This window comes from Malurus melanocephalus, unplaced genomic scaffold, assembly GCF_030028575.1.
Source record: "Malurus melanocephalus ecotype Western Australia unplaced genomic scaffold, MMel_1.1 scaffold_117, whole genome shotgun sequence".
NCBI lineage: Eukaryota > Metazoa > Chordata > Aves > Passeriformes > Maluridae > Malurus > Malurus melanocephalus.
Window position 1 is genome coordinate 514,971 of NW_026623349.1, and position 20,689 is coordinate 535,659.

The following is a 20,689-nucleotide window of genomic DNA, read 5'->3' on the forward strand; positions in this document are numbered from 1 at the left end:
GCTACAAAGACGGCTGGTATCCAGCTTTAGTTATTCCACTGGCAGGAGCTAAGCTTATCATGTTCCTTGCATGAATGATAACATTCTGTATAGTTATGACTAAACTTTTATGACCTTGCGAAGACCTGCATTTTCTCCATTTCCAGAGTAGGTCAGGGCAGGATCACTGTATTTTGTAAACACAGCTCTAAAAACTGTAGAATGAAGTTCTGCTCCTAGTCGCAAAAAATACCAAGGGATTAATAAAAGTGAGGCAAAAGAAGGAATACCCACTTGTATTACTTGGCTAGCCTTTTTTTTTTTGCCCCCAAATTACCATCTAGGATACAATTATTTTCTTTTTTTGGTCTGTAGCGCAGGATTTATACGAAAGGAATCCAAAGCTATCCTATGACTATGATTCACTTTCCTGAGCCTATTACCATGAAAACTGTAAATGATGCAATAGGCTGTGACTGCTAGTCAAAGGTTCATCATGGAGTCCACAAAGTAATTTGTACTTCCAGGGCTGCATTTTACAGTAAATTGAAGCAAGGAACTGTGAGAAACATGCTRTTGGGAAGGGAAAAACAAACAAAAAAATGTAAAAAGAGTAGTGAATTAGTGTTAGTAAGTTGCCTGACTGTGCATCTCTAGTGTGCATAAAACATCTGGGGAGACAACCTTTTCTGGTAGAAACCCAGAAAGTTTTATGCCATGAAAAAGAACCCTCCACTTACCAGAATCTGACAGAAGTACTGAACATGTCCACAGCTGGAAGGTGAAGTATGATTGTGACCATGCATTGACAGAGGTAAATAAGGGCTGCATAGAGCTGGGCTCTGCACTGAGCCACTTTGAGCAGTGGCGGGAGGAGCTGAACGCAGTTTGTCAGAGGCAGAATATCCAAACACAAACAGCTCAGGGTAGGACTGCTCATGAACTATACTTTTTATTGAGGACCAGACTTTAAAAGAATGGTTAACTATGGAGCCCAGCAATAGCTGGGACATGGGGAAAGATTTAATGAAGCAAGTGTAAAATAGGCAAAGAAAGGCAGGGAGAAACAGTAACTAGCATTTTGAGAAGACCTTGCTTAAATCCTTTGCAGCATACACAGGTCAGAGGTATTGTGCAAAGCTGCCTGCACAGAGTGCCATACCAAGACTGTGCAGCTATCAGGGAGTGATGCTGAGATTTTAAATAAGCAGCATCAGCACAGTCCTTTGTGTGATAAGGGGATATTTAASTTAAAGGACCATTATTGCAGCAGAAGTTCTAATGCCATGTTSTCTCCCTCTGCAGCACAGCATAATCTGGAGGATTCCTGATGACAGACTCACATTTGCTGTTTTAGTTTCCATTGTGAAAAACCACAAAGGAAGAGCTATGTAGCAAATTGCACTGGCTTGCCATTTGTTAAAATGAATGCAAATACCTCCGCTGCACAGGGACCACCTCTGCAGTAAAAAAGAACCCCATAAATATTCCTTCGGAATACAAAGAAATCCCCCTGAAGTCAAACAGGAGGTTCCCAGAACTTCAGAAGGCAGTGACTGCCTCTCCACAATTCTCGCTGTAAAGTTTTGAAACCCTTCAGCAACAGAATGTGATCAACAAGGATGCAACAAGCAACAGTTTATTTGTAGAAAAATCCTTTAAAATTTACTACATTGTAAGATTAAGGAAAAAAATAGTCTTAATATATGTACATACAATATATATAAACAAACACATATCGCACCATGAAAATTACATGCTTTTTAGAACAGAGAATGGGTCATATTCCCTCATATCAATTTTTAAGTTATCACTGCAAGAAACCTTGCTTCCTTTTTTTTTTTTTTTATCCCCATCAAAGTTTTCAAGTACAGGAAGTAAGTAATGCAGGATCTAATAGTAGAAAACCTTTGTTATACACAAATTACAACTGACAGCTAGACAATATTATTCTGCAGTATCCAACACTTGTGTTTTTGAACTCTATAATGATATTAACTTTTACCTGAGGTGCATGGAAATAACGAAGCTTGATAATTGGCAAGTTTAAGAGATTTTTCACATTATGATTTGACTGTAATTGAAGTTGATTAGGTATCACATTAGTCTATACCCATAGTACTGGCACAAGAATGCTTTGCGTGAGTCATCACCAATGTCTTAGAAGTGCAGGAAAAATTAACAGGCAAGCACCACTTGCAATGATACGCATGCAGACAATTTAAGTGAAACAGAGGTAGCATGTTCTTGTAACTCCGGCAGGGTCATTCAAATCAACTGCACTCTCCCTTCTGCAAAAGGCACTCACTTTTTCAGCTAAAAACAATGCGCTTAAATTTGGTCAGATTGACCACAAATGGTGGATTTCTCTCCTTACAAATATAAAAAAAATGTTAAGCAGAGGACACCATGAAAAGAAAAAAAAATGATGTAAGAAATACACATTAAAAGTACTATGTGCTATTCCTCTCCCACTACTTTTTATGGGGAGAATTATATAAAACAGTTGCAGTATGTAATCCAAAAGTTAAGACTTTCCAGTTGAAATGGCAGTATTAAGCAGCACATTCTCTATCAGAAGTAGTTTTAAACCACCAGAAGAACACCAGTCTTTTTAATTAAGAGCAACAATTCACAGTTAGGAGTAGAAAGTTTATGCACAAAAAAGGTGGTGCCAGAGAAGGATCCTTTGATGCAGAATCTTATAAATTACTATGCACTGTAACTTTTATACTGTATCTTTTATCCTTTCTGCACTTTGAAAGATGCCCATGCAAAACAGCTCCTCTTACCGTGACACTACAGAGCTAATTGAGTTATAAGATGTGCCAYTGTTGCAACTGGAAGCGTAAGCCTCTTGACCATTAGCATCTAAATTAATTTTGAATACAGAAGATGCCTTCAGTAAGAAATCTGCTGCATCTCTGCGACCTAATTCCCTCAGCTTAGACATTAGTATACCTACAGTGCTGTCAGGTGCATTACTCCATTCCTGCAGAAGGGCATGAACTGGGCTTGAGAGAAAGTAATTTTGAGTTCCATTATTTGTATTGTACTTTGCAACAAGATCAGGGAGGCCCAGGTTCATGGCCAGAAGGCACCAATCTTTGCCCATTGGATCAGGTGGATCCAAAAGTCGACTTAGTTTTCTCCTGGTAAGCAGRTTCAGATCAGAAACATGAATATCCATTCCTAGGCTTCCCTGGGAGTAAACATCAAGACACCCAAAACACAGTATACTGCTAAAGCTCTCTTTATATCCCCCCATAGTGTTGGTTAATGATGTCTCCTTTTGACTCTGTGCACGGAAAAAGTCTCTAGGCTGGTAGACCATTACTGGTTCATGATGCTCCCTCAGCTGCTGAGGACTAAGGTAGTATTTCCCAGTCAGAAGACCTGGTAAGGTTGTGGCTATTAAGTTATCAATGGTGCTGCACACAGAATCCAGAAGTAAACAGCACTTGATCTTCTCTGTTTCCAGTCCTCTAACTTGAACCTCTATACCCTGACCATGGTTGACCAGCAGCACTAAAAGCTCAGCTCCACGATTCATAATCTTTGATCCATTTACCCACAGACGTATATCAGCATCCCCCTCTGTGCTCTGCTGATGAATCCACCTGCAGAGATTCACCTGAACTTTATGAAAAATTCCACAAGGAAATGGGGTGAGATGTTCCACAGGAACGATTCTAACACCACCATAAATCAGCACTTCATCCTCCTCATCTGTCCAAGACCTGTGGAGATTGTCAGTCTTTATGAGAGCAGGAATATCCACCATTGCTCCACTGCTGAGGTCCCTTGCACAAATATCCATGGCATCCAAAATCTGTATCAGTTCTTCCACATCACTGTCTGTCACCAGACGCTGGATGTCCTCTACAGTATACCGACCTCTATAGTGATGGAGGGCTTTTGGGTTCTCCACTGACAGGATTTTTCCAAGGACATTTGAACACAGCCAGCGAGGATCCAGAAGCACAACATCTTGGACAGTTTCGCTCTGCATAATGTTAATCTGTTCATAAACAYGAAAGTTATTGTTTACATCTTGTGAGGTACAAGATGATAGCCCACGTTCTCTCCTCCCTAAAAGACTGATCCAATAATTTGATTAAACCTGCTCATAGGTAGGAAACAAGCAATGCTTTTTAATATATTACAAGTGCTCAGAACAAAATCCAGACCTTGTTGTTKTTTTCCACTAGTAATGAAACCATTAGAGCCCAACAGCTGGAAAGCCTAGTCATGTCCTTCAAGTTATTTATGCAAATATGTTATCCTACTACTCAATTTCTAATGGACACATTTAAATCTCTCATATACATATACTTCATTGAAGGTGATAGGATAGTTATCCTCTCTGGGTATTTCATATTCATATAACTATAGCAATAAACTGTAATTCTTCCTGTCTCAAAGAGATTATGTTGAATGAAATAGGAGCCACAAGACTTAATGATAACAGAAAGAGWTATTAATAAACAGTCTCTATTTCTTAGGATGTCTTAAGAGGAAGAGAAAAAAACAAACAACTTTAGACATTTGCTAAAACTCATAAAGCACTATTCCAAGAAACAGTATCTTGCAAATGAAGAGATGCAATTTAGATAAAAATACTTACTTCTCCTATGCTATGCAACTGCTGTGCAATATGCCGTAGGTCATTTTCACTTGCYAGGGGATTAAGATGTTCCTGCACATCATACACAAACTGCTGCAAGGACATCAGCTGGTTGGGTCCATTAATTTTTCTCCATGAAGGCAGTGTGGAGATTATTTTCTCACACAGATGAGTCATAGGCGGGCAAGTCTTAGACAAGCACAGAAAACATCCATTTGAGAATAGAAGTATTTTTTTTATGGATGTCTAATGCGTTAATAACATWTAGTCAGATCTAAAGAGTTCCCTTTGTGCTGGACCCTGACTCTCTCATTTGGCATTCATTTGCCTTAAGATCTATCTTTAAAAAGTGAATTTCAGAAAATACTTTTTCACTGAAATAAGCAAATTTTCCAAATAACACCATAAGTTGCCTTCATGCATCTGTAATTTAAYTTTTATTTCTGAAATTATCAGGATCTATTTAGACTCTGTACCCATYAATATCTGTAAAGAACCAATTTACTTCAAAAGATGAGACAACAAGGTGCTAAATAAGCAAAAAYGATCCTTTCATCTACTGATTGCCTTAGACTTCATTGACATCTTCTTCCCACATTCTCAAGCCACAGCCTCCATTTTTTTATGTAGCAAACCCCTTTAGGTTTCCATCTAGTGACCACAGCTAAAATAGTTTTCTTAGAGAAGAAAAGCTTATTAAATCAAGACACCATCAGGAATGTATAACAGGCTAAATTTTGCATAAATCCAAATATTTTCATCAATCCMTAGAATTAACTCAGTAATGCACACACTTTTAACCAATGACAAAAACATGTTTCAAAATTAGCTGCAGAAAGTCTTGTTGGWTGTAACATTATATAAATCTGTTTATCACAGGCTATAAAAAATTTGACTYGTTCACCCTTAGTATGGAAGTCTATGGAAGTGGATTCATGGTGATAACATCAGACCATGGTTACATTTTACCATTAGTCTCATATGCCTATACCTGCACATACAGATATAAGTGCAAACAATATTTTTCAATTAAAAAATGCAGTCAAAAGTTAATACATATTCAGTTTACATATCTACGTTTGGAATTATCTTTCTAACTGTTGAGAAAACTATTCTACTCTGGCAGGTTTTTGGTGAAAAACTTATTTTCCTGAAATATAATGCATTTCCTGCTTCTCTATAATACTGTGCTGCTTTTAAAGAAAAAGCAGGGGGGCAATGCTGGAATCCAATCACTGCTAACCAAAATAGAAAATAATGACTTTGAACTGAAATCTCAAATCATTTCCTTTCAACAGAGAGTATTTTGGTCAGCTGCTCAAAACAGCTACAGTGTTCGAAATGCTGACTGAATCTTTGATGTCAGGAGTTTGTGTATCACAAGACCTGTCAAGTATGCTGTTCGAAAATTGGAACAATACTTGTTTCTATATGCTTCAATATTCTAAGTTTGAAATTTACAATCGATTATTATGCAAAATRTTCACATTTTGGCTGATCCAACCCAGACCATTACACTTTACTTACAGAAATTATCTGGCTTCTTATTTCTTGCAAGTGATTTCGGAGTAGCTTCATATCTTTAGAACCAGATGCTCCAGCATCCAGGACAAATAACTTTTCTGAAATTTGCAAATCATTTCCAAATCTATAAGAAAAACGTTATTATTAACTTAACCCCAAATCCAGTTTATTTCTTAATACAATTGTACTTAAGTCCTAAATTACACTAGAGTTCCTTTTTTTAAGGAATGATAACGTTTCTGTAATGATAGTRCTGATATATTTTATAAGCACAGACAGTATAGCTGATCTAGTTTTCTTGAAAATAAACAGAGGTATTGAGAGAAAAAGGTTTTCTCTCAGTACAAAGAGTGAATACGTGTAAGAAAATTGTAACTGCATCACATGACTTGTAATTACAAAACAAAACATTTTACTAGAGAAGAGATTACAAGAATTTATTCTTTTTAAGGTCTTAATGTTTGTTGTTTGCTTTATTCTCACATTAAATAGTTCAGTAGTCATTGCTGTTGACAGCCCTCTTTCTCACTTCCTTTTGACTTTACAACCACACAAACCTGTTCTCCTAGCTCTGCACAGATTTGCATTTAAAAGGATTCCAGAGCAAAGATGACACACAGGTATTTTTCTATTAGTTTATTTCAACTGATTAAGTTACTGCCCCCCACTATTGTGCTGGAATTCCTACATCTGTTTCTAGTACAGCCCAGACAAATGTACTCACAGGTATGGATGGTTTCTCACACCCAGTGTTTCCCACTTACATGCTCACTCTGAATGTAAGTTGTTACTTTAAGTAACACTACTTTCATGAAAAATTCCCTATTTCATGTACCATTAGCATATGCTCCAGACATTTGCTGAAGAATGCTAGAAGTTTCCCTAAYTTCTAAGTAGCTCTTGGATGACCTCATCACCTATGTGACTCCACAACATCCAGCTCTTCACAAACTGTGTAGGCAATACCTCKGGGCCTCATTTAAGTTTTTTCATACCTATCTTAAATCAGTTCAGAGCTAAGGGGTGGTTAGTTTCCTCTTTTGCATCCAGAGTTTTTAGCTGCAAACTGCACACTTTTCTGAGACCAGTGCAAAATCTGAACACCAAGATGTTAGACAGAGAGCTGAAATGGGTCTCTGGATGTAGCCCAGAGTAGTGTCTATAGGGTGAGACTGCCTACATCACAATTAATTTTGCCACCACTTGATTCATTTTAGCTCACTCAGGGCTTACTCACTGTAATATGGATAAATGTTTCAATTTTAACACTATGTAGGCTTCTTAAACATATTAAAAATATTGTAATATCATAAAGCTAAAGCCATGTAAAAATATTTTATGCATTCCGATGAATTTTAGTACTTTTTCTTTCCAATTAGCATGTTTAAACACTATCAATGCACTTGCCACTGACCTGTTTCTGATTTCTTTCAACAAGGAGATGTCTTTGTCATACCAGAACTCTCCCCCAACAGGCCGAGGAAGATTCACTATGTCAGCATGTGTGGCAACCAAGACAACACGCAGGGGACTTTTCAACTTTCCACCAAATGCTGGAAAAGAAACAAGAGGACTCCGTCACTAGGAGGCATGCCTGTGGAGATAACTGATACTGAGCCAGAAAGGCAGAAATACATTTTACATTCTTCACACCAACCACTTTTGTAGTGATTTACCAATTCTAAGCACAGCCACTAACAGTGTAACTGTTGGTGCTCTGGCAATTACATGCTTATAGGACTGTCTATATAAGCCCAATTTTAATAACTAGACTGTTTGAATAACATCAGTCACATTCATTGGTTTAAAAAAACAGTMATCAATAGCACTAATAGCTATAAACTACAAACTATGACAGCATGAGGAAAAAATAATTAGAAACAGCAGCTTCTTGAAAGGGTTTTGCTTCATCTTTGGATGGTCCTTAATACTACTGGTGCAGAATAGAGGATTGTAAGAACACAAAATGTGTACAACATTCATATGTTGATATGAATGCTATCTTGCWGTACTTACACAAACAATGACCTCTCATTTAGGTAAGAGTTAAGTAGGAAAGCCTGGCAGAAACCGTGAAAAAGAATGAGAAAGAAAGATACAAATGGCATGAATGAGGTGACAGTACGGGACACAGAGTTTTCAGTCTTTGCTCAAACTCATATTTCAGAAAGGAGAAGACATAATTAGACTATTTTTGAAAGAAAGTGGACACCAAATCATGCTCTTATAGCCTTAAAAACATGAAATATGCTTCCATCAGTGTTTAGTTCTCATCAGCTAAGAGCTACATCATCTTGATTAATTCATAAATTCATAAAAAGCCACATTTCCCCAAATCTCTACGTAGCACTTCCAGGCAAGTATTTTGTAATTACCTTTTTTCCTTTTTTTTTTTTTTTTTTCTTTTTCTTTTTTTTTTAAATTTTATTTGGCAGCTAATGATTTAGACAAAATAACTGGAAAGTTATTCCAAGAGTTTCAACTTTTGTGCTAACATCACTTTCTTCAGAGATTTGTAACAATACAGAGATGCATTGGTATCCAAAGTGAGCTGATCAATACAAACACAGACTTAAGTGAAGTTYTTAAATAATGCTGATAATCAGATAACCAAGAAGAAAAAAGTAACTGAGATTCTGGCTCTGTTGAACCAAGAATTAAGTTTCCATGCTAGACTGAGGAGCTGTGAAAAGTTTCCAGCAATTGCAGATTAGCAGCTTTGACACCTTTTTGCAAATTTCTCATCTTTAATTTTCACAGGTAACTGATTGTTGTTTAGATTCAAATGCTGGTTTATTAACCTTGTAATTTGATCTAAAACAGAAAACTAAAAGAATGCAGATGATTGAACTGAAAACCAAAGGTTGGCCTTGGCTCATTGTCTGGCTCAGATAATGCATACAGAATTGAGCAGAAGAAATAAAGAGATAGAAAATAACTTTTTGCACAATGTAAGTATTTAATACATTTGTCTGGTGTATCCCTAGCATTGTTACAAATGTCAATCAGTGCTGAGTTAGATCCACTGGCTGGAATAATTTTTCAGCTCATAGAACCAAGACACATGTCAGAGCTTGGTTAGTCCAAGAAACTCAGAATCTGCAGAACAATACTCAGCTGCAAACACAAGTCATACACTGTATATATAACTGGATTACCAGAACTTCTAAGAAAAATGTTCTTTAAGTTAATTTATTTGCCTGCCAAGTAACTTTCAGTAAGCATGAACATAAAACAAGCAAAATTACCTAAAACCTCTGCAAGTTTGGAGAATATGTGAAATTTATAAGAAATACTGATTTCTGTAAACCCTGATGCATCAAAAAGTTATCATATTTGAAGTCCAACTACAACTCTAGTTAAATGCATGAAAGTTGCACATGCTGAGAGGTAATGCTGTTCCATAATACTGTTCTGTCCTCTTGTCACTGACAAGACTAATTTATGCTGAAAATACTGTTAATTTGGGCTAGATATAAGAGGGACTTAAGCAATATGTTCTAAACTTGGGTTTGAAAGGTTGCAGCCCTCTGAAACACACTTGACGGTTTATCTGACATGAAATTTAGATGTAAATCCCAGTGCCACAAGATACTGCACTGTACCTCATGACCCTTTTCAATTGAACTAAATGGTGTCTGCAACTCTTCCGGCTTCTTCCAGAGACAGAATTCCCTTTTTATAAAGAAACTTTTGTGAAGTTTGTTTGAATGCATTGGGGATGAAGACACACAACATGGATGATGTACACAGTTGCAAAGAAATACAAGACATTTATTCTACAGACCTGTAATACTTCATTAACAGGCAGAAAAGCATACCTATTGGCTCCTCAACTGGGACCAATGATTTCAGGAAATTGAGCCAAAAGGTCACTTGGTTTAACTGGATTTCGTAAGGCTCCTCAAGACTAAAAAGCACTATGTGAATTGCAGTGTGATCATTTGCAGCAAAATAATCATAACAGCAGAAGTACACAGGRTTCCCAGAGAATTCCCAGATGCTGAAATCACCAACTCCTGAAAAACAGATAAACATATGAAGAGATCACACTTCATCAGTAAGCATGAAACATCTTCTGGCCATAGAAGACAAACAAAGCAGTTTGTCTTTATTTAAACTTTCGCAAAGATAAACTGTACACTGGTGAGAAATCAAGACTGAAAACGCAATCATGAACAAAGGGATCGAGTTTCAGTCAGTTTCAGAGACTTAGAAGTTGAACCTTCAAAATCTGTTCCTCTCTCACATTCTCTTCTCTAGGACATTTAACTGGATGCCATATGTAAGCACCTGTGCTAAATGCATGCAGTCTTATGCATTAAACTGAGCTTTGCCTTGAACAGCAGTGGATCTTGTAACTGCCTTGCAAACCAGGAATAATGGTTCCCWTTCTTTTCCTGCTCACCCCCCAAAAAAGCTTAATAATTTTATCAATTTTTCTTCTTAACATGCCACCACTGATTTTGAAAACCATTGAAGCACATTCTCAAAGAAGTTACTTTGCTTTACAGAACTGGACTATTCACACWGTGTTGGTAAATCAGGGCTGAGGAATCACTGTGTTAAGGATCCCAAGAGCTCTATGCTTCTTTTTGCCATCTCCTTTAGATTTGGGTAAGAAAAGTATTAGCATGTTGCACTTCCCAGTTGCACCATCTGATTAGGGTGACATCTGCCACATATGTACTACYCCTAAATAAATTAATGATGATTAAGATGTGCCTCAAACTTCTAGTAGGAAAGAAGTCAGAAACCTCCAACCTGCTGTTAAGAGTACAGCTATTTACAGTTCACCTGTGTGTACACTTTGTTCTGCATAAARAAAGCACAGAGAAAGAAAAGAAATCCCTTCTGACAGCCTGTGGCATAACTGTTTCCCTGCAGAATTTGACTTGGTTTCAAATTACACTGAAAGAAGAAATAAACTTGCACAAGGAACAAGCTTTAGCTTGGGAAACTCTTCAGCATCTGAGATAAATGTTCTGTCTCTATATTTCTTACTGTGAACTCAAAAGGAAGTTTCTGTCTCCAAAGTAAAATCTTGATTAGTATTAACTCAGCTGCAAAATTGCAGCTGCTAAGGCATGCAAACAATTTTCCTTATGAAGAAGAGACCTGACCACTCATATAAATGACAATTAGTATGCCTGGTGATGGAGAAGCACCGTTTGTGTGGTCTCACAGCCAAACGCCATGTATGTACTTATGACATCTTCTGTGATTGATCTCCCTTGCTGCTAACTGGCTTCAAGTGCAGAGCAGTTAGCTTCCTTGCAAAAAACAAATTAAATCAGAAGCTCCACTCTCCATGACTGATAAGCTCCAGGGCTCATCARATATGCTCCATCCATGTCATGGAGTATGTCCTTGGTATAGTTGGGAATATCGTTAAATGGTGAGGACTAGATGGGACAGACTAAATCTGACAAAACTCCTCGATGGTATATGGTATAGGTGAAGGAACCTTTATGCTAGGAGCCACGTTGCTGAACTGCTCCTGTCATAYCAAATCGTCCTTTCAACTCTTCCCCCTTATTCACCTCAAAAATGTTTCTATGTGATACTGTAAAGACCCGACACTGAGTGATTAAATGTATATTACAACAGCTACAAGCAGATTTACTTTTTTCTTAAACAAATTAATTTCCACCAGTGTTGCATGGTCAAACACAGTCACTACTATACCAGGTCAGACTATTCTCCTATTTTTATTTTTAAAAACATGTAAAATGGCATTAACTGTCCTGCAGGATTAAGGCACCGCAGCCCAGAGCTCTTCTTACCATGCAAGTAAGCATTCTGGATGTCAATAGCCTTGGTGGACTGGTCATCAGAAGAGAAGTGAGAGTGATGAGCAGGTGATACTACTGATGAGAAAGTTTCTAATACTCCTTTGGTCAGGCCCGGCTCAAACATCATACTACGGCTTCGCACACTGACATTTTCGCAGCCAGGATAAAGATTCGTAATACTTACTGAAACTGGGTCAGCAAAAAGAACATGAGATTACAAACCATGTRAAAATCACAACCAGATCACTTCAAAACAAGTATGTAAGCCATTAAAGCAGATTAAAAAACCCAGAGTGCTCTTCAGAGAAAGAAGATGACCATGGAGCCATGAACATACACAACTACATTCTTATGCTGAATGACTAAAATGAAAATGATAGGATGATCCTATACAGCATTATGCCCGTTAGCAGATATTCTTCTGAGGGGAAAGCATAGAAGACTGAATTACATGTGTAGGTTTCAATAATTAAAGTTCAGTGTTGCAAAGAAATAGTCCTTTGTTTGTTTTTTTTAGCCAAGGGCAACAATTTCATTGCATGATYTATTATTATTGTTATGGAAATGTCACATATTCATATTATTGATTCCTGCAAGTAATGATAAAAAATACCACTGTGTAACAAGTGTCACTGGGATGGTGGGGGAAAACTGCAGGCCCTTAACCAGAATTATTTTGCTAATAAGCAATTTGTTTTAGGTAATTTCTAATTCAGATTCCCAGAATGCAAATGAAAGGGCTTTTTAACTGACTTGCACCATCTAGTGGATAAAGATTTCTTTCCTCCACTAGATGGCAAATTCTAATATCTGGGTTTTATAACAGAAAGAGATTACCTGATAGCTGTAAGACTATACTTTCAAATATGATTTCCTAATGTAGTATTTTAAATCTTTGAGTTCTTGTAAATGGAAACTTGGTGAATTTGCACACTTATTTTAAACAGACAAATAAACAAACAAACCATGGGATCAAGTATAGATCAAATTGTGTTGTGCTGATTTAAATATTTATCTGATTATGTCACTCAGCCCACAACATAATTTACATGCTATATAATGAGTTACATCCCAAAAGAGCATATATTGAAAGAAGCAAAAAACAAGCCTCCAATGTTAAAATAACGCCATATGCATGTATGGAACTGCACAACTTCCTGGCTTTATATCTAGGTAAWGCTCTTTTCAAGGGCATGCTTCAAATTCACCTTTATTTCTACACTGATTTGCCAATGTGACTGGCAGTCTTTCTGATGTTATGATGGTGTGAGCATGTAACACTTCTCCTTTTGTTCTGTTATCAATCAAAAGTAAAAATCTATCATCAGGCAAAACCTTCCTATTTTGCCTCCAGGAACTGATGTGCTTTGAGTGACTTAACCCTCTTTGCATGACACAGTAAATTAAGATAAATAAATCAAGAAATTTTGATTGACTAATTTAACTAAGTCCTTTATTCTGTGAGCCCCTTGTGTTAAGTAAACATCAAATGCARTAACCATCTCTGTGCCATGGGTCTTGCCTTGTCAAGCTACTCTGTGTGTGCCCTATAGCTTCTGCAGGTGAACAAAGAGAAAGTAGAGATGAAAACTACTGCTAGCACAGTTCCAACATAATTTAAAGTATCTGCAAGTATTATCAAAAAGTTTTCTTTTTTAAAAAGGCAATCCTGATCCCATCTAAAATTTACATAGTACGACCACTCCTAAACATCAATTTAAACCTGAGCTCCTGAGCATGCTTAGCGTGTGTACATCGTGTAGGGTCCCAGTGTTAGAAAAGGGACCTGGACCAGCAGTTCGCTGATCCTTCCACTATCCTCCTTTTGGTTCTTCCAAAAYTGGGCACACATTTAAGTATAAACCTAGCTAGTTTCTCCACACCTTGCAGCTCTTCCCASTTTGCACAGGCCAACTGGTGCTACATGAGCCATGTAATACCWGCAAACATTTACTTCAGGTTAGAGAACTTCCATTTCCACTTTGTTTGGAGACAATTTTAGACACCTCTAACCAGGTTAATTCAATCCTGTACCTTACAGAAAAGCACTCCAAGGCATCAGAGGCAGTTCTGAATCATGATATTACTTAAAAAAATCACATAAAGATGCAGCAACTGTTTCAATTTTGCAGTATTTACTGAAGCTCCTCCAGCAAGAAGGAAGCTATAGTGACACTGATGTTTGCAGTCTAGGGGCTTTTGTAAAAAATAAACACCAGTGTTTGCAAGTGCTGTCCTCTATGCTGCAAGTTCACYTATGCAGCATTTAAGCAAACAAAACGTTAACTACTCATATATCGTTCACACTCACTGCTCCGCTCCTCTTACAAGTACAGAGGAGGTACTTGTGAGGTACAAGCCTGTACACAGAGAATTCAATTCCCTCTCCCCTTTTCTATTGTTTCTGAAATGCGTACGCTGTCCTGCCTTTTACAGTGCAGGCAATGGCTTTTTCTTAGGAGCTACAGAAACCAAGAGAAAATTGCTTTCTCATGCAAACATTATGGCTCAAAACCATACCWGAAGGTTTAGAAGACAAGGGAGATGGGGGGAATCTGCTTGAGTTTGTGGAGGAGAGCCTAGGCCTACGTCTTCGGAAAAAGCTTCGTATCAGGCCACACTTGAGGGACTCCACGAGGGTGGTTTTCCCGGCGCCAGAGTGTCCAAACAGCTTCAGTTTGATSCGAGGCTGTGGATTCTGTGTGTGCCTCAGCTGCTGGATAAAAAGCCCCCGGTGTGTATCCTAAATTCAACAAAAGAAGCAATCAGAAYGTGTGGCAGTGAACTTCTGCCTCCCAGCACACTCAGCATGGGGTTTAGATACACTTTCTTTCTACACTTTCATCAGTTACCCGACAAGACCAGTGAATGGAATTATTTTGACCTCCAATGGAGAGGGCAAAGGCATCACAAGTAGCCTCTTTCAACACCCATCCTCCTGACCTATCAGTCTCAGAAGGTTAACCAAGATACCTAACCTTATAGAATATACACGCAGCACTGAAGACATTTGCTGTGACAGCTATCACCTGAGCAATCCAACAACTCAATGTGCATTTCTTCTCTTTTTACATCAAATTCTTCTGTGCTTCTCATGTTTAAGAGAATTTTAAGGAAATGGAGAGAAAGCAGAGGAGTAGGAAGGCAAAGGAGCTAGGTTCATCTTCCCTTTTTTTTTCCCCATTTGGAGCTGAGAGGCTCTGTTGTTCTATATCTGCATCTAATTTACATGTAGGATGAACCCCCCTGAATTATAGGCATGCAGGAATAGAGCTGAGAAATTTGACAGAAACAGCAGTGCATTCAATTTAGTTCCTTTCTCTCCAGCAGGCATTTATTGAATGTRTTAGTCGCAATGCAAACACTGCATTGTTACAGCTAATACTGAATCCTCCACAAGAGCCACTATGATGGKAGGCTCTTCATGTGTCTGTATTAGAGGCAAAACACTGCACAAGCACCAAAAAGTAAGTGTAAGGTGTGCTCTGTACTAGATGTCACTGACCATTTTGGTTAGTACTAAAATAGTTTCAACGGTTAGATATAATTTGTTAATTTCAATTGATCAGATTTTCTGTTACAAAGTATAATATAATGAAGTTTATGGTTACCATAAATTTTCCCCACATACATACAAACAGGCCTTCAGAAATGTATATTCWCTATCAAGAAGAGGGTTACAGTTCATAATATTTCTTTCAAAAGGGATCTATCTGACCTTCTTCCTTTGCTCCAGGTCAATTTGTATTATTTCCATATTTACATCATGACTAAATCATAAATTTACCTGCCTGCATGCAGACATAGCTAACAGTTTGGTGTGGGGATGTAACAGTGCAAAATGGAGCCTGTTACGACAAATGTTTAGAAAAGCTGTCATTGCAAAGGATGTCTGAACTTCACACTTTCTCACATCTTCACACATATAGAGTTTAAAATCCTAGGCAGTACAGATTTGCTGGGAGGCCTAAAGGACATGATTGTACTTCCACCTTGGCAATTCACAGTGTGCACCATCTTCTAGTAGAAATAGAAATGGTCATTTATTTAAGTTTCCTCAATCACAGAGCCATCATTATAATTATAATAGGGTTATTTTAATCGGTCTGGCTCTTGCCTATAATATCCAGACAAATAGACTCGGAACCTTCCCAGCATGAGTGATGCTGCCTGAGTAATCAATGTGTATCAGATGTCTCAGACAATAAGCATCGTTCATCTTTCTGTATTAGCTGGCAAGACAWTTGGATATACTGAAACCGCACAATTAAAATATGACATTGAGAACTTATGCAATTAATCCATTTGGTATTAACGTTTTCATAAGGGGCACAAACCCCTCATCCTTCATAACCTTAATCTAACTTAAATGGTGATGATGATGAAATAAGTCATCTTAGAGGGTGTGCTAATTCTTAATTGTTTATTTTCTAYTAAACACCTTGGATGCTTTGCTAGGCACTCTCAGAGACTGATAGATATAAATMAGTGGTGCAGACTCACTTACCTGGCTTCTGCAATATAGATATATTTACTTTAACTGAGGGCATGATTTCAAATTAAAATATGGAAAGGAAAACTTAAAAAAAAGACATCATTGCAGTAAGGAATTTTGCCMCAGCTTTTAGAATGGCTTTGATGAAAATCTCAGATAAAATTTATGCATTCCCAACCTTTTTAAGTCTTGCAAGCAGGCTGGCTACATGTTCATGCTGCTCTGCTCTGGCAAGATCTTCTGCTGTTTTCCCATCCTGTTAAAACACAGATTATTAGCAGCAGTTCCTTCCTTTTCCTTTTACAGATGAGCATCTGTGCACCACTGTAACAAGATACTTTTAATTCAGAGTCTGAGAGCAAAGTCAACACTCCTCCCCCTGAATTCCATTTCTCTTCTTACCAATTAGAGGATGATACTGCCCACTGAAGAGATTTAAAAGTTCACAAAAAGCAAACACATCAGCATATTGACTCACATGAAGAGCAGGTGAATATTTGTTTACCAATGGATAAAGACTGACAGTGGCATATCAGCCACTGGAGGATTCCAGAAAGCAAGAAACTTGTAAGAGATGCAATTTAAATTGYATCAGCCAATTTAAAAGGAGAAGCAAAGCTTCCTTCAGCATTCTGGTCTTGCCATTTAGTTACCCATGTTTCACAGATAAGCAGTTTAATATTAAAAAGACTGAAAGACAAATTGCCTACTATTTCTGACGCTTACAACTACATTATGCTATTGTATTGTTTTAAATTTTGGTAAGAGRTAACTAATTTAGGAGTACTTCGCTTATTTCACTCTCTTAGAGTGAAAGGAGAATTAGAAAATCCAATCACAAGCAAAATACCAAGTTATTTCCCTACTCAAGCTTTCCTACACATCAGCACAGCAATATGTAAGCAAAACTGATGTATAAAAAGGKTACAGGATCCATGAAAGCATATTTTGCATCTACTGGTAATATTTCATCACAAYTGTTGACTGGCTCCCCATGCTGCAAATCAACCTGCAAGAGCTGATCCTGAGTTCAAGTGGCATTTTTGTACCCAAAACTTTTAATCAATCTGACAATTTTAAATTTGGTTTAGAAAYTTCAATGGGGAGAAGCTAGCAACATGGTGTCAGTTAACATGTGAGAACAGCAGATCTTTTTGGGGCAATTTTCAAACACTTGAAATGATTGTATACTCCAAGAGTGGAAGATTTTCTAAGGTCACTTAACACCATCCATGCAACCAAATTAAAAATCAAACGAGTCCCAAAATGGGCCTTAGCCTAGGAAGAAGACAAGGAATTCATAATTCAGCCCAGCTGCTTAATGGCGTTGGAAAAGTTAGCTCCTCTGAAATGGCATACTGAGGGAAGAAAAAGGCAATTAATTCTACTGCACTGGCTCAGGAAGAGCTGAGAAGAGCTCAGGAAGAGTTAAGAAACTTTTCAGAACTGTTTAAMACCCCTCTAGCAAATTAATGCAAAAYTGAAATATTAAAATTACAACATGCAAGTTCCTCTGGTCCTCTCTTCCTTTTTCCTTCTCTCAGYCATCACYGCTGGAATAATGGATAGTTACATATATTCATTCTGACACTCCTGCTAGATTTAGTATCAGCACTACTTATTTTGTTATGTCCTCCAAACTGACCTAAAGAGACAAAATGTACTTTCATCTTGTAAGAACAGTTGTCCACACAGGCAATTATACCAACACAGCTGTAGTGACATAAATGAAGTGCAACTGCTCAAGAATTCCCCCATCACCCTTTTGTTTTATCTCATCTCTACAGTATGTAGTGAAAATCCATATACACATTGGGATGTAACAAGTAAACAAAAATTACAAAAATCGGTGACAAAGGAAATCTGCAGAGCATCCTACTKCATGCACATTTCATTATTATTACTAGGGGACACATCAATATACAACCCAATAGTTACATCAAAAGGTAATTAACAAGGTACTAAACTTGTTTAAGCAACAATTCCAAGTTGGCWTTCTCCTGCTACATAAGATCTGTGCTTAAAAGATAATAACTGCCATGCTAAATGTAGAGGAAAACAATACAAAAATATGTATTTTCTACCAAATGGATAAAGAAAACRATACAGCAGTCTTCTCCTTTTCCCTCTCCATTTCAGTCAGCTCAGAAAKAATTTTGTCAGGAAAAGAGCTCTTATAAATGTGGACTCAACTAAAATCTAATGACAACATCTTTGCCACATACAGCGAAATAGTTATTTTCAAGAAGAATACACTGGTTACAGAGAGTAGCAATGTAAAATGATCMAAAGGATCTCAATATATAACATGGTTAGTTCGTTCAAAACGCTGTAATAGTGTGTATGATGTCTGTAACTTATCGTTTTTATGATGAAGGGTATTTCATTCCTGCTGTGGACATGTCATTAGGAGGATGTTTCTCACCTTACTGAGAATGAAAAATACCCTCAGTGTTACCACTTGCAAGTGGTGGTGCTGGCTGATCTAACATGAATGATTTAGTTTATAAGCATAGTTACATGCCAATTYACTCATCCATGCAACCACACATTTCCCACCATGAAACCACAACTTTTTAACCCCCTTAAAGCAAGAAAATCATTTAAGATACATATGCATTAGTACGTTTCTCAAATTTGATGTGAAATGACATGCATCTTAATGATCATTTATGACTCAACGTGCTTATAGAAAACACAATGATACAAGTAATTCTTAGGTGAAGAAACTATTAGGTGTAGATGAAGTGGTAGCTGTAATGCACCATAATCAGTCCCAAATCCAGTTGCAAGAAGGGAATAGCAGACAACAGAGACCTAACAAATAGCACTCATGTTATATAACATAAAACAACCCTTTTTTAACATTTTCAAAATGTATTGTCCTTTTCCTACACTCCTCCATGAGTTTGTTTTCTACCATGACGCATAAAAGAAGAAGAGCATCTCTCAATACTTACAGAGGTGAGTGCTTCTACATTGGCACCGGTAAGACAAAGGAACCGGACAACATCAAGAATGCCATTGTTTGCTGCCAGGTGTAAAGGTGTTCTTCCATACTAATATGAGGAAAGAAGTGTCACTACATTAGCCAGAGAACTTCAAATTTTATGACTAATAATGAAACATATTATACAATTATACATAATGATGCACTTTTCTTTTAAAAAAAACTGCAAKAAAAATGTACTTTTGATTACAGCTWAAGCACAACTGCCAAAAGTACAATTAAAATCAAAGGCTAGATGACGACTTATGAAAAAAGGGGAAACAATTTTATAGCTAAATCCCTCACAGCTGTGGATGAATCCTTTAAGAGGGTTTATTGCTGTATTTGAGAATGTCTTTTTAATTCCAGAAAATTTARCTACTTTTTTACTTAATTAAATATGAACCACTTAAAGAACACTAATTCCTAAACCTTTAGAACTCTTGTGTTCTATGTCAATCCAAGTACTACTGAAGATTACATATCTGCAGTCTCCCCCTTCCATCCAAAGAAATTCAAGGAAAGAATGAAAGAGGTCAGCCTGAAGCAATATATTTTTTCAGTGAAGAGGGAAAGTGCTGTAAAGGATTGCATTCCAAATTTTTTCTTTTTTTCCCATGAATCTCTTTACTGACAACAAGTCCTCAGGACATCCACTTCTGATTTTTCATGTTCAGAGCTACCGTTATAAAAACTACCATTTATTCTCTGCTGGAAACCTACTATTACTTCACATTTTTATGCTTTCAATACTGTTCTTCCTGTCTACAATCAGAAACAAACTCATAAAACTACTTCTTAAAAGAGTATTTGAGAGCAAAGCCAACTTTCTGATAACTGGAACCTGAAAAGATACTCAGGCWCCTCCAAACCTTACATCTCAACTAAAATAGCATCCTGCTTACATAACAAAGTGTGTCCAGCAGGACCAGGGCAGTATTGTCCCCTGTACTCAGCCCTGGTCAGGCCACACCTCAAATCCTGTGTTCAGTTTTTGGCTCCTTGTGACAAGGAGGACATTGAGGTGCTGGACCATGGCCAGAAAAAGGGAATGGATCCGGTGAAGGGTTTGGAGCATAAATCCTATCAGAAGCAGTCGAGAGAGCTACAATTGTTTAGCCTGGAKRAAAGCAGGCTCAGGGAAGACCTTATTGCTCTCTACAACTGCCTGAAAGGAGGGTGCAGAAATCTGGGGGTTGTTTATTCCTGCCATGAAACAAGTCACAGAACTACGGGAAATGGCCTCAAGCTGTGCCAGAGGAGATTTAGATTGGATATTA

General features: G+C 37.5%; 1 protein-coding gene across 1 annotated transcript in view; it reads right to left on the reverse strand.

Moving 5' to 3' along the window:
* Window positions 1–1,580: 1,580 nt before the first annotated feature.
* DAPK1 (death associated protein kinase 1) overlaps window positions 1,581–20,689 on the reverse strand; it is a 44,881-nt gene continuing 25,772 nt past the window's right edge. Inside the window, exons 16-24 of the mRNA XM_057369992.1 lie at window positions 19,381–19,479; window positions 16,599–16,676; window positions 14,446–14,668; window positions 11,917–12,114; window positions 9,952–10,149; window positions 7,545–7,683; window positions 6,134–6,254; window positions 4,607–4,795; window positions 1,581–4,000 (exon numbers count right to left, since the gene is read on the reverse strand). Coding sequence (XP_057225975.1) covers window positions 2,768–4,000; window positions 4,607–4,795; window positions 6,134–6,254; window positions 7,545–7,683; window positions 9,952–10,149; window positions 11,917–12,114; window positions 14,446–14,668; window positions 16,599–16,676; window positions 19,381–19,479 — 2,478 coding nt within the window. The 3' untranslated portion in view covers window positions 1,581–2,767. The remainder of the gene's footprint in view (window positions 4,001–4,606; window positions 4,796–6,133; window positions 6,255–7,544; window positions 7,684–9,951; window positions 10,150–11,916; window positions 12,115–14,445; window positions 14,669–16,598; window positions 16,677–19,380; window positions 19,480–20,689) is intronic.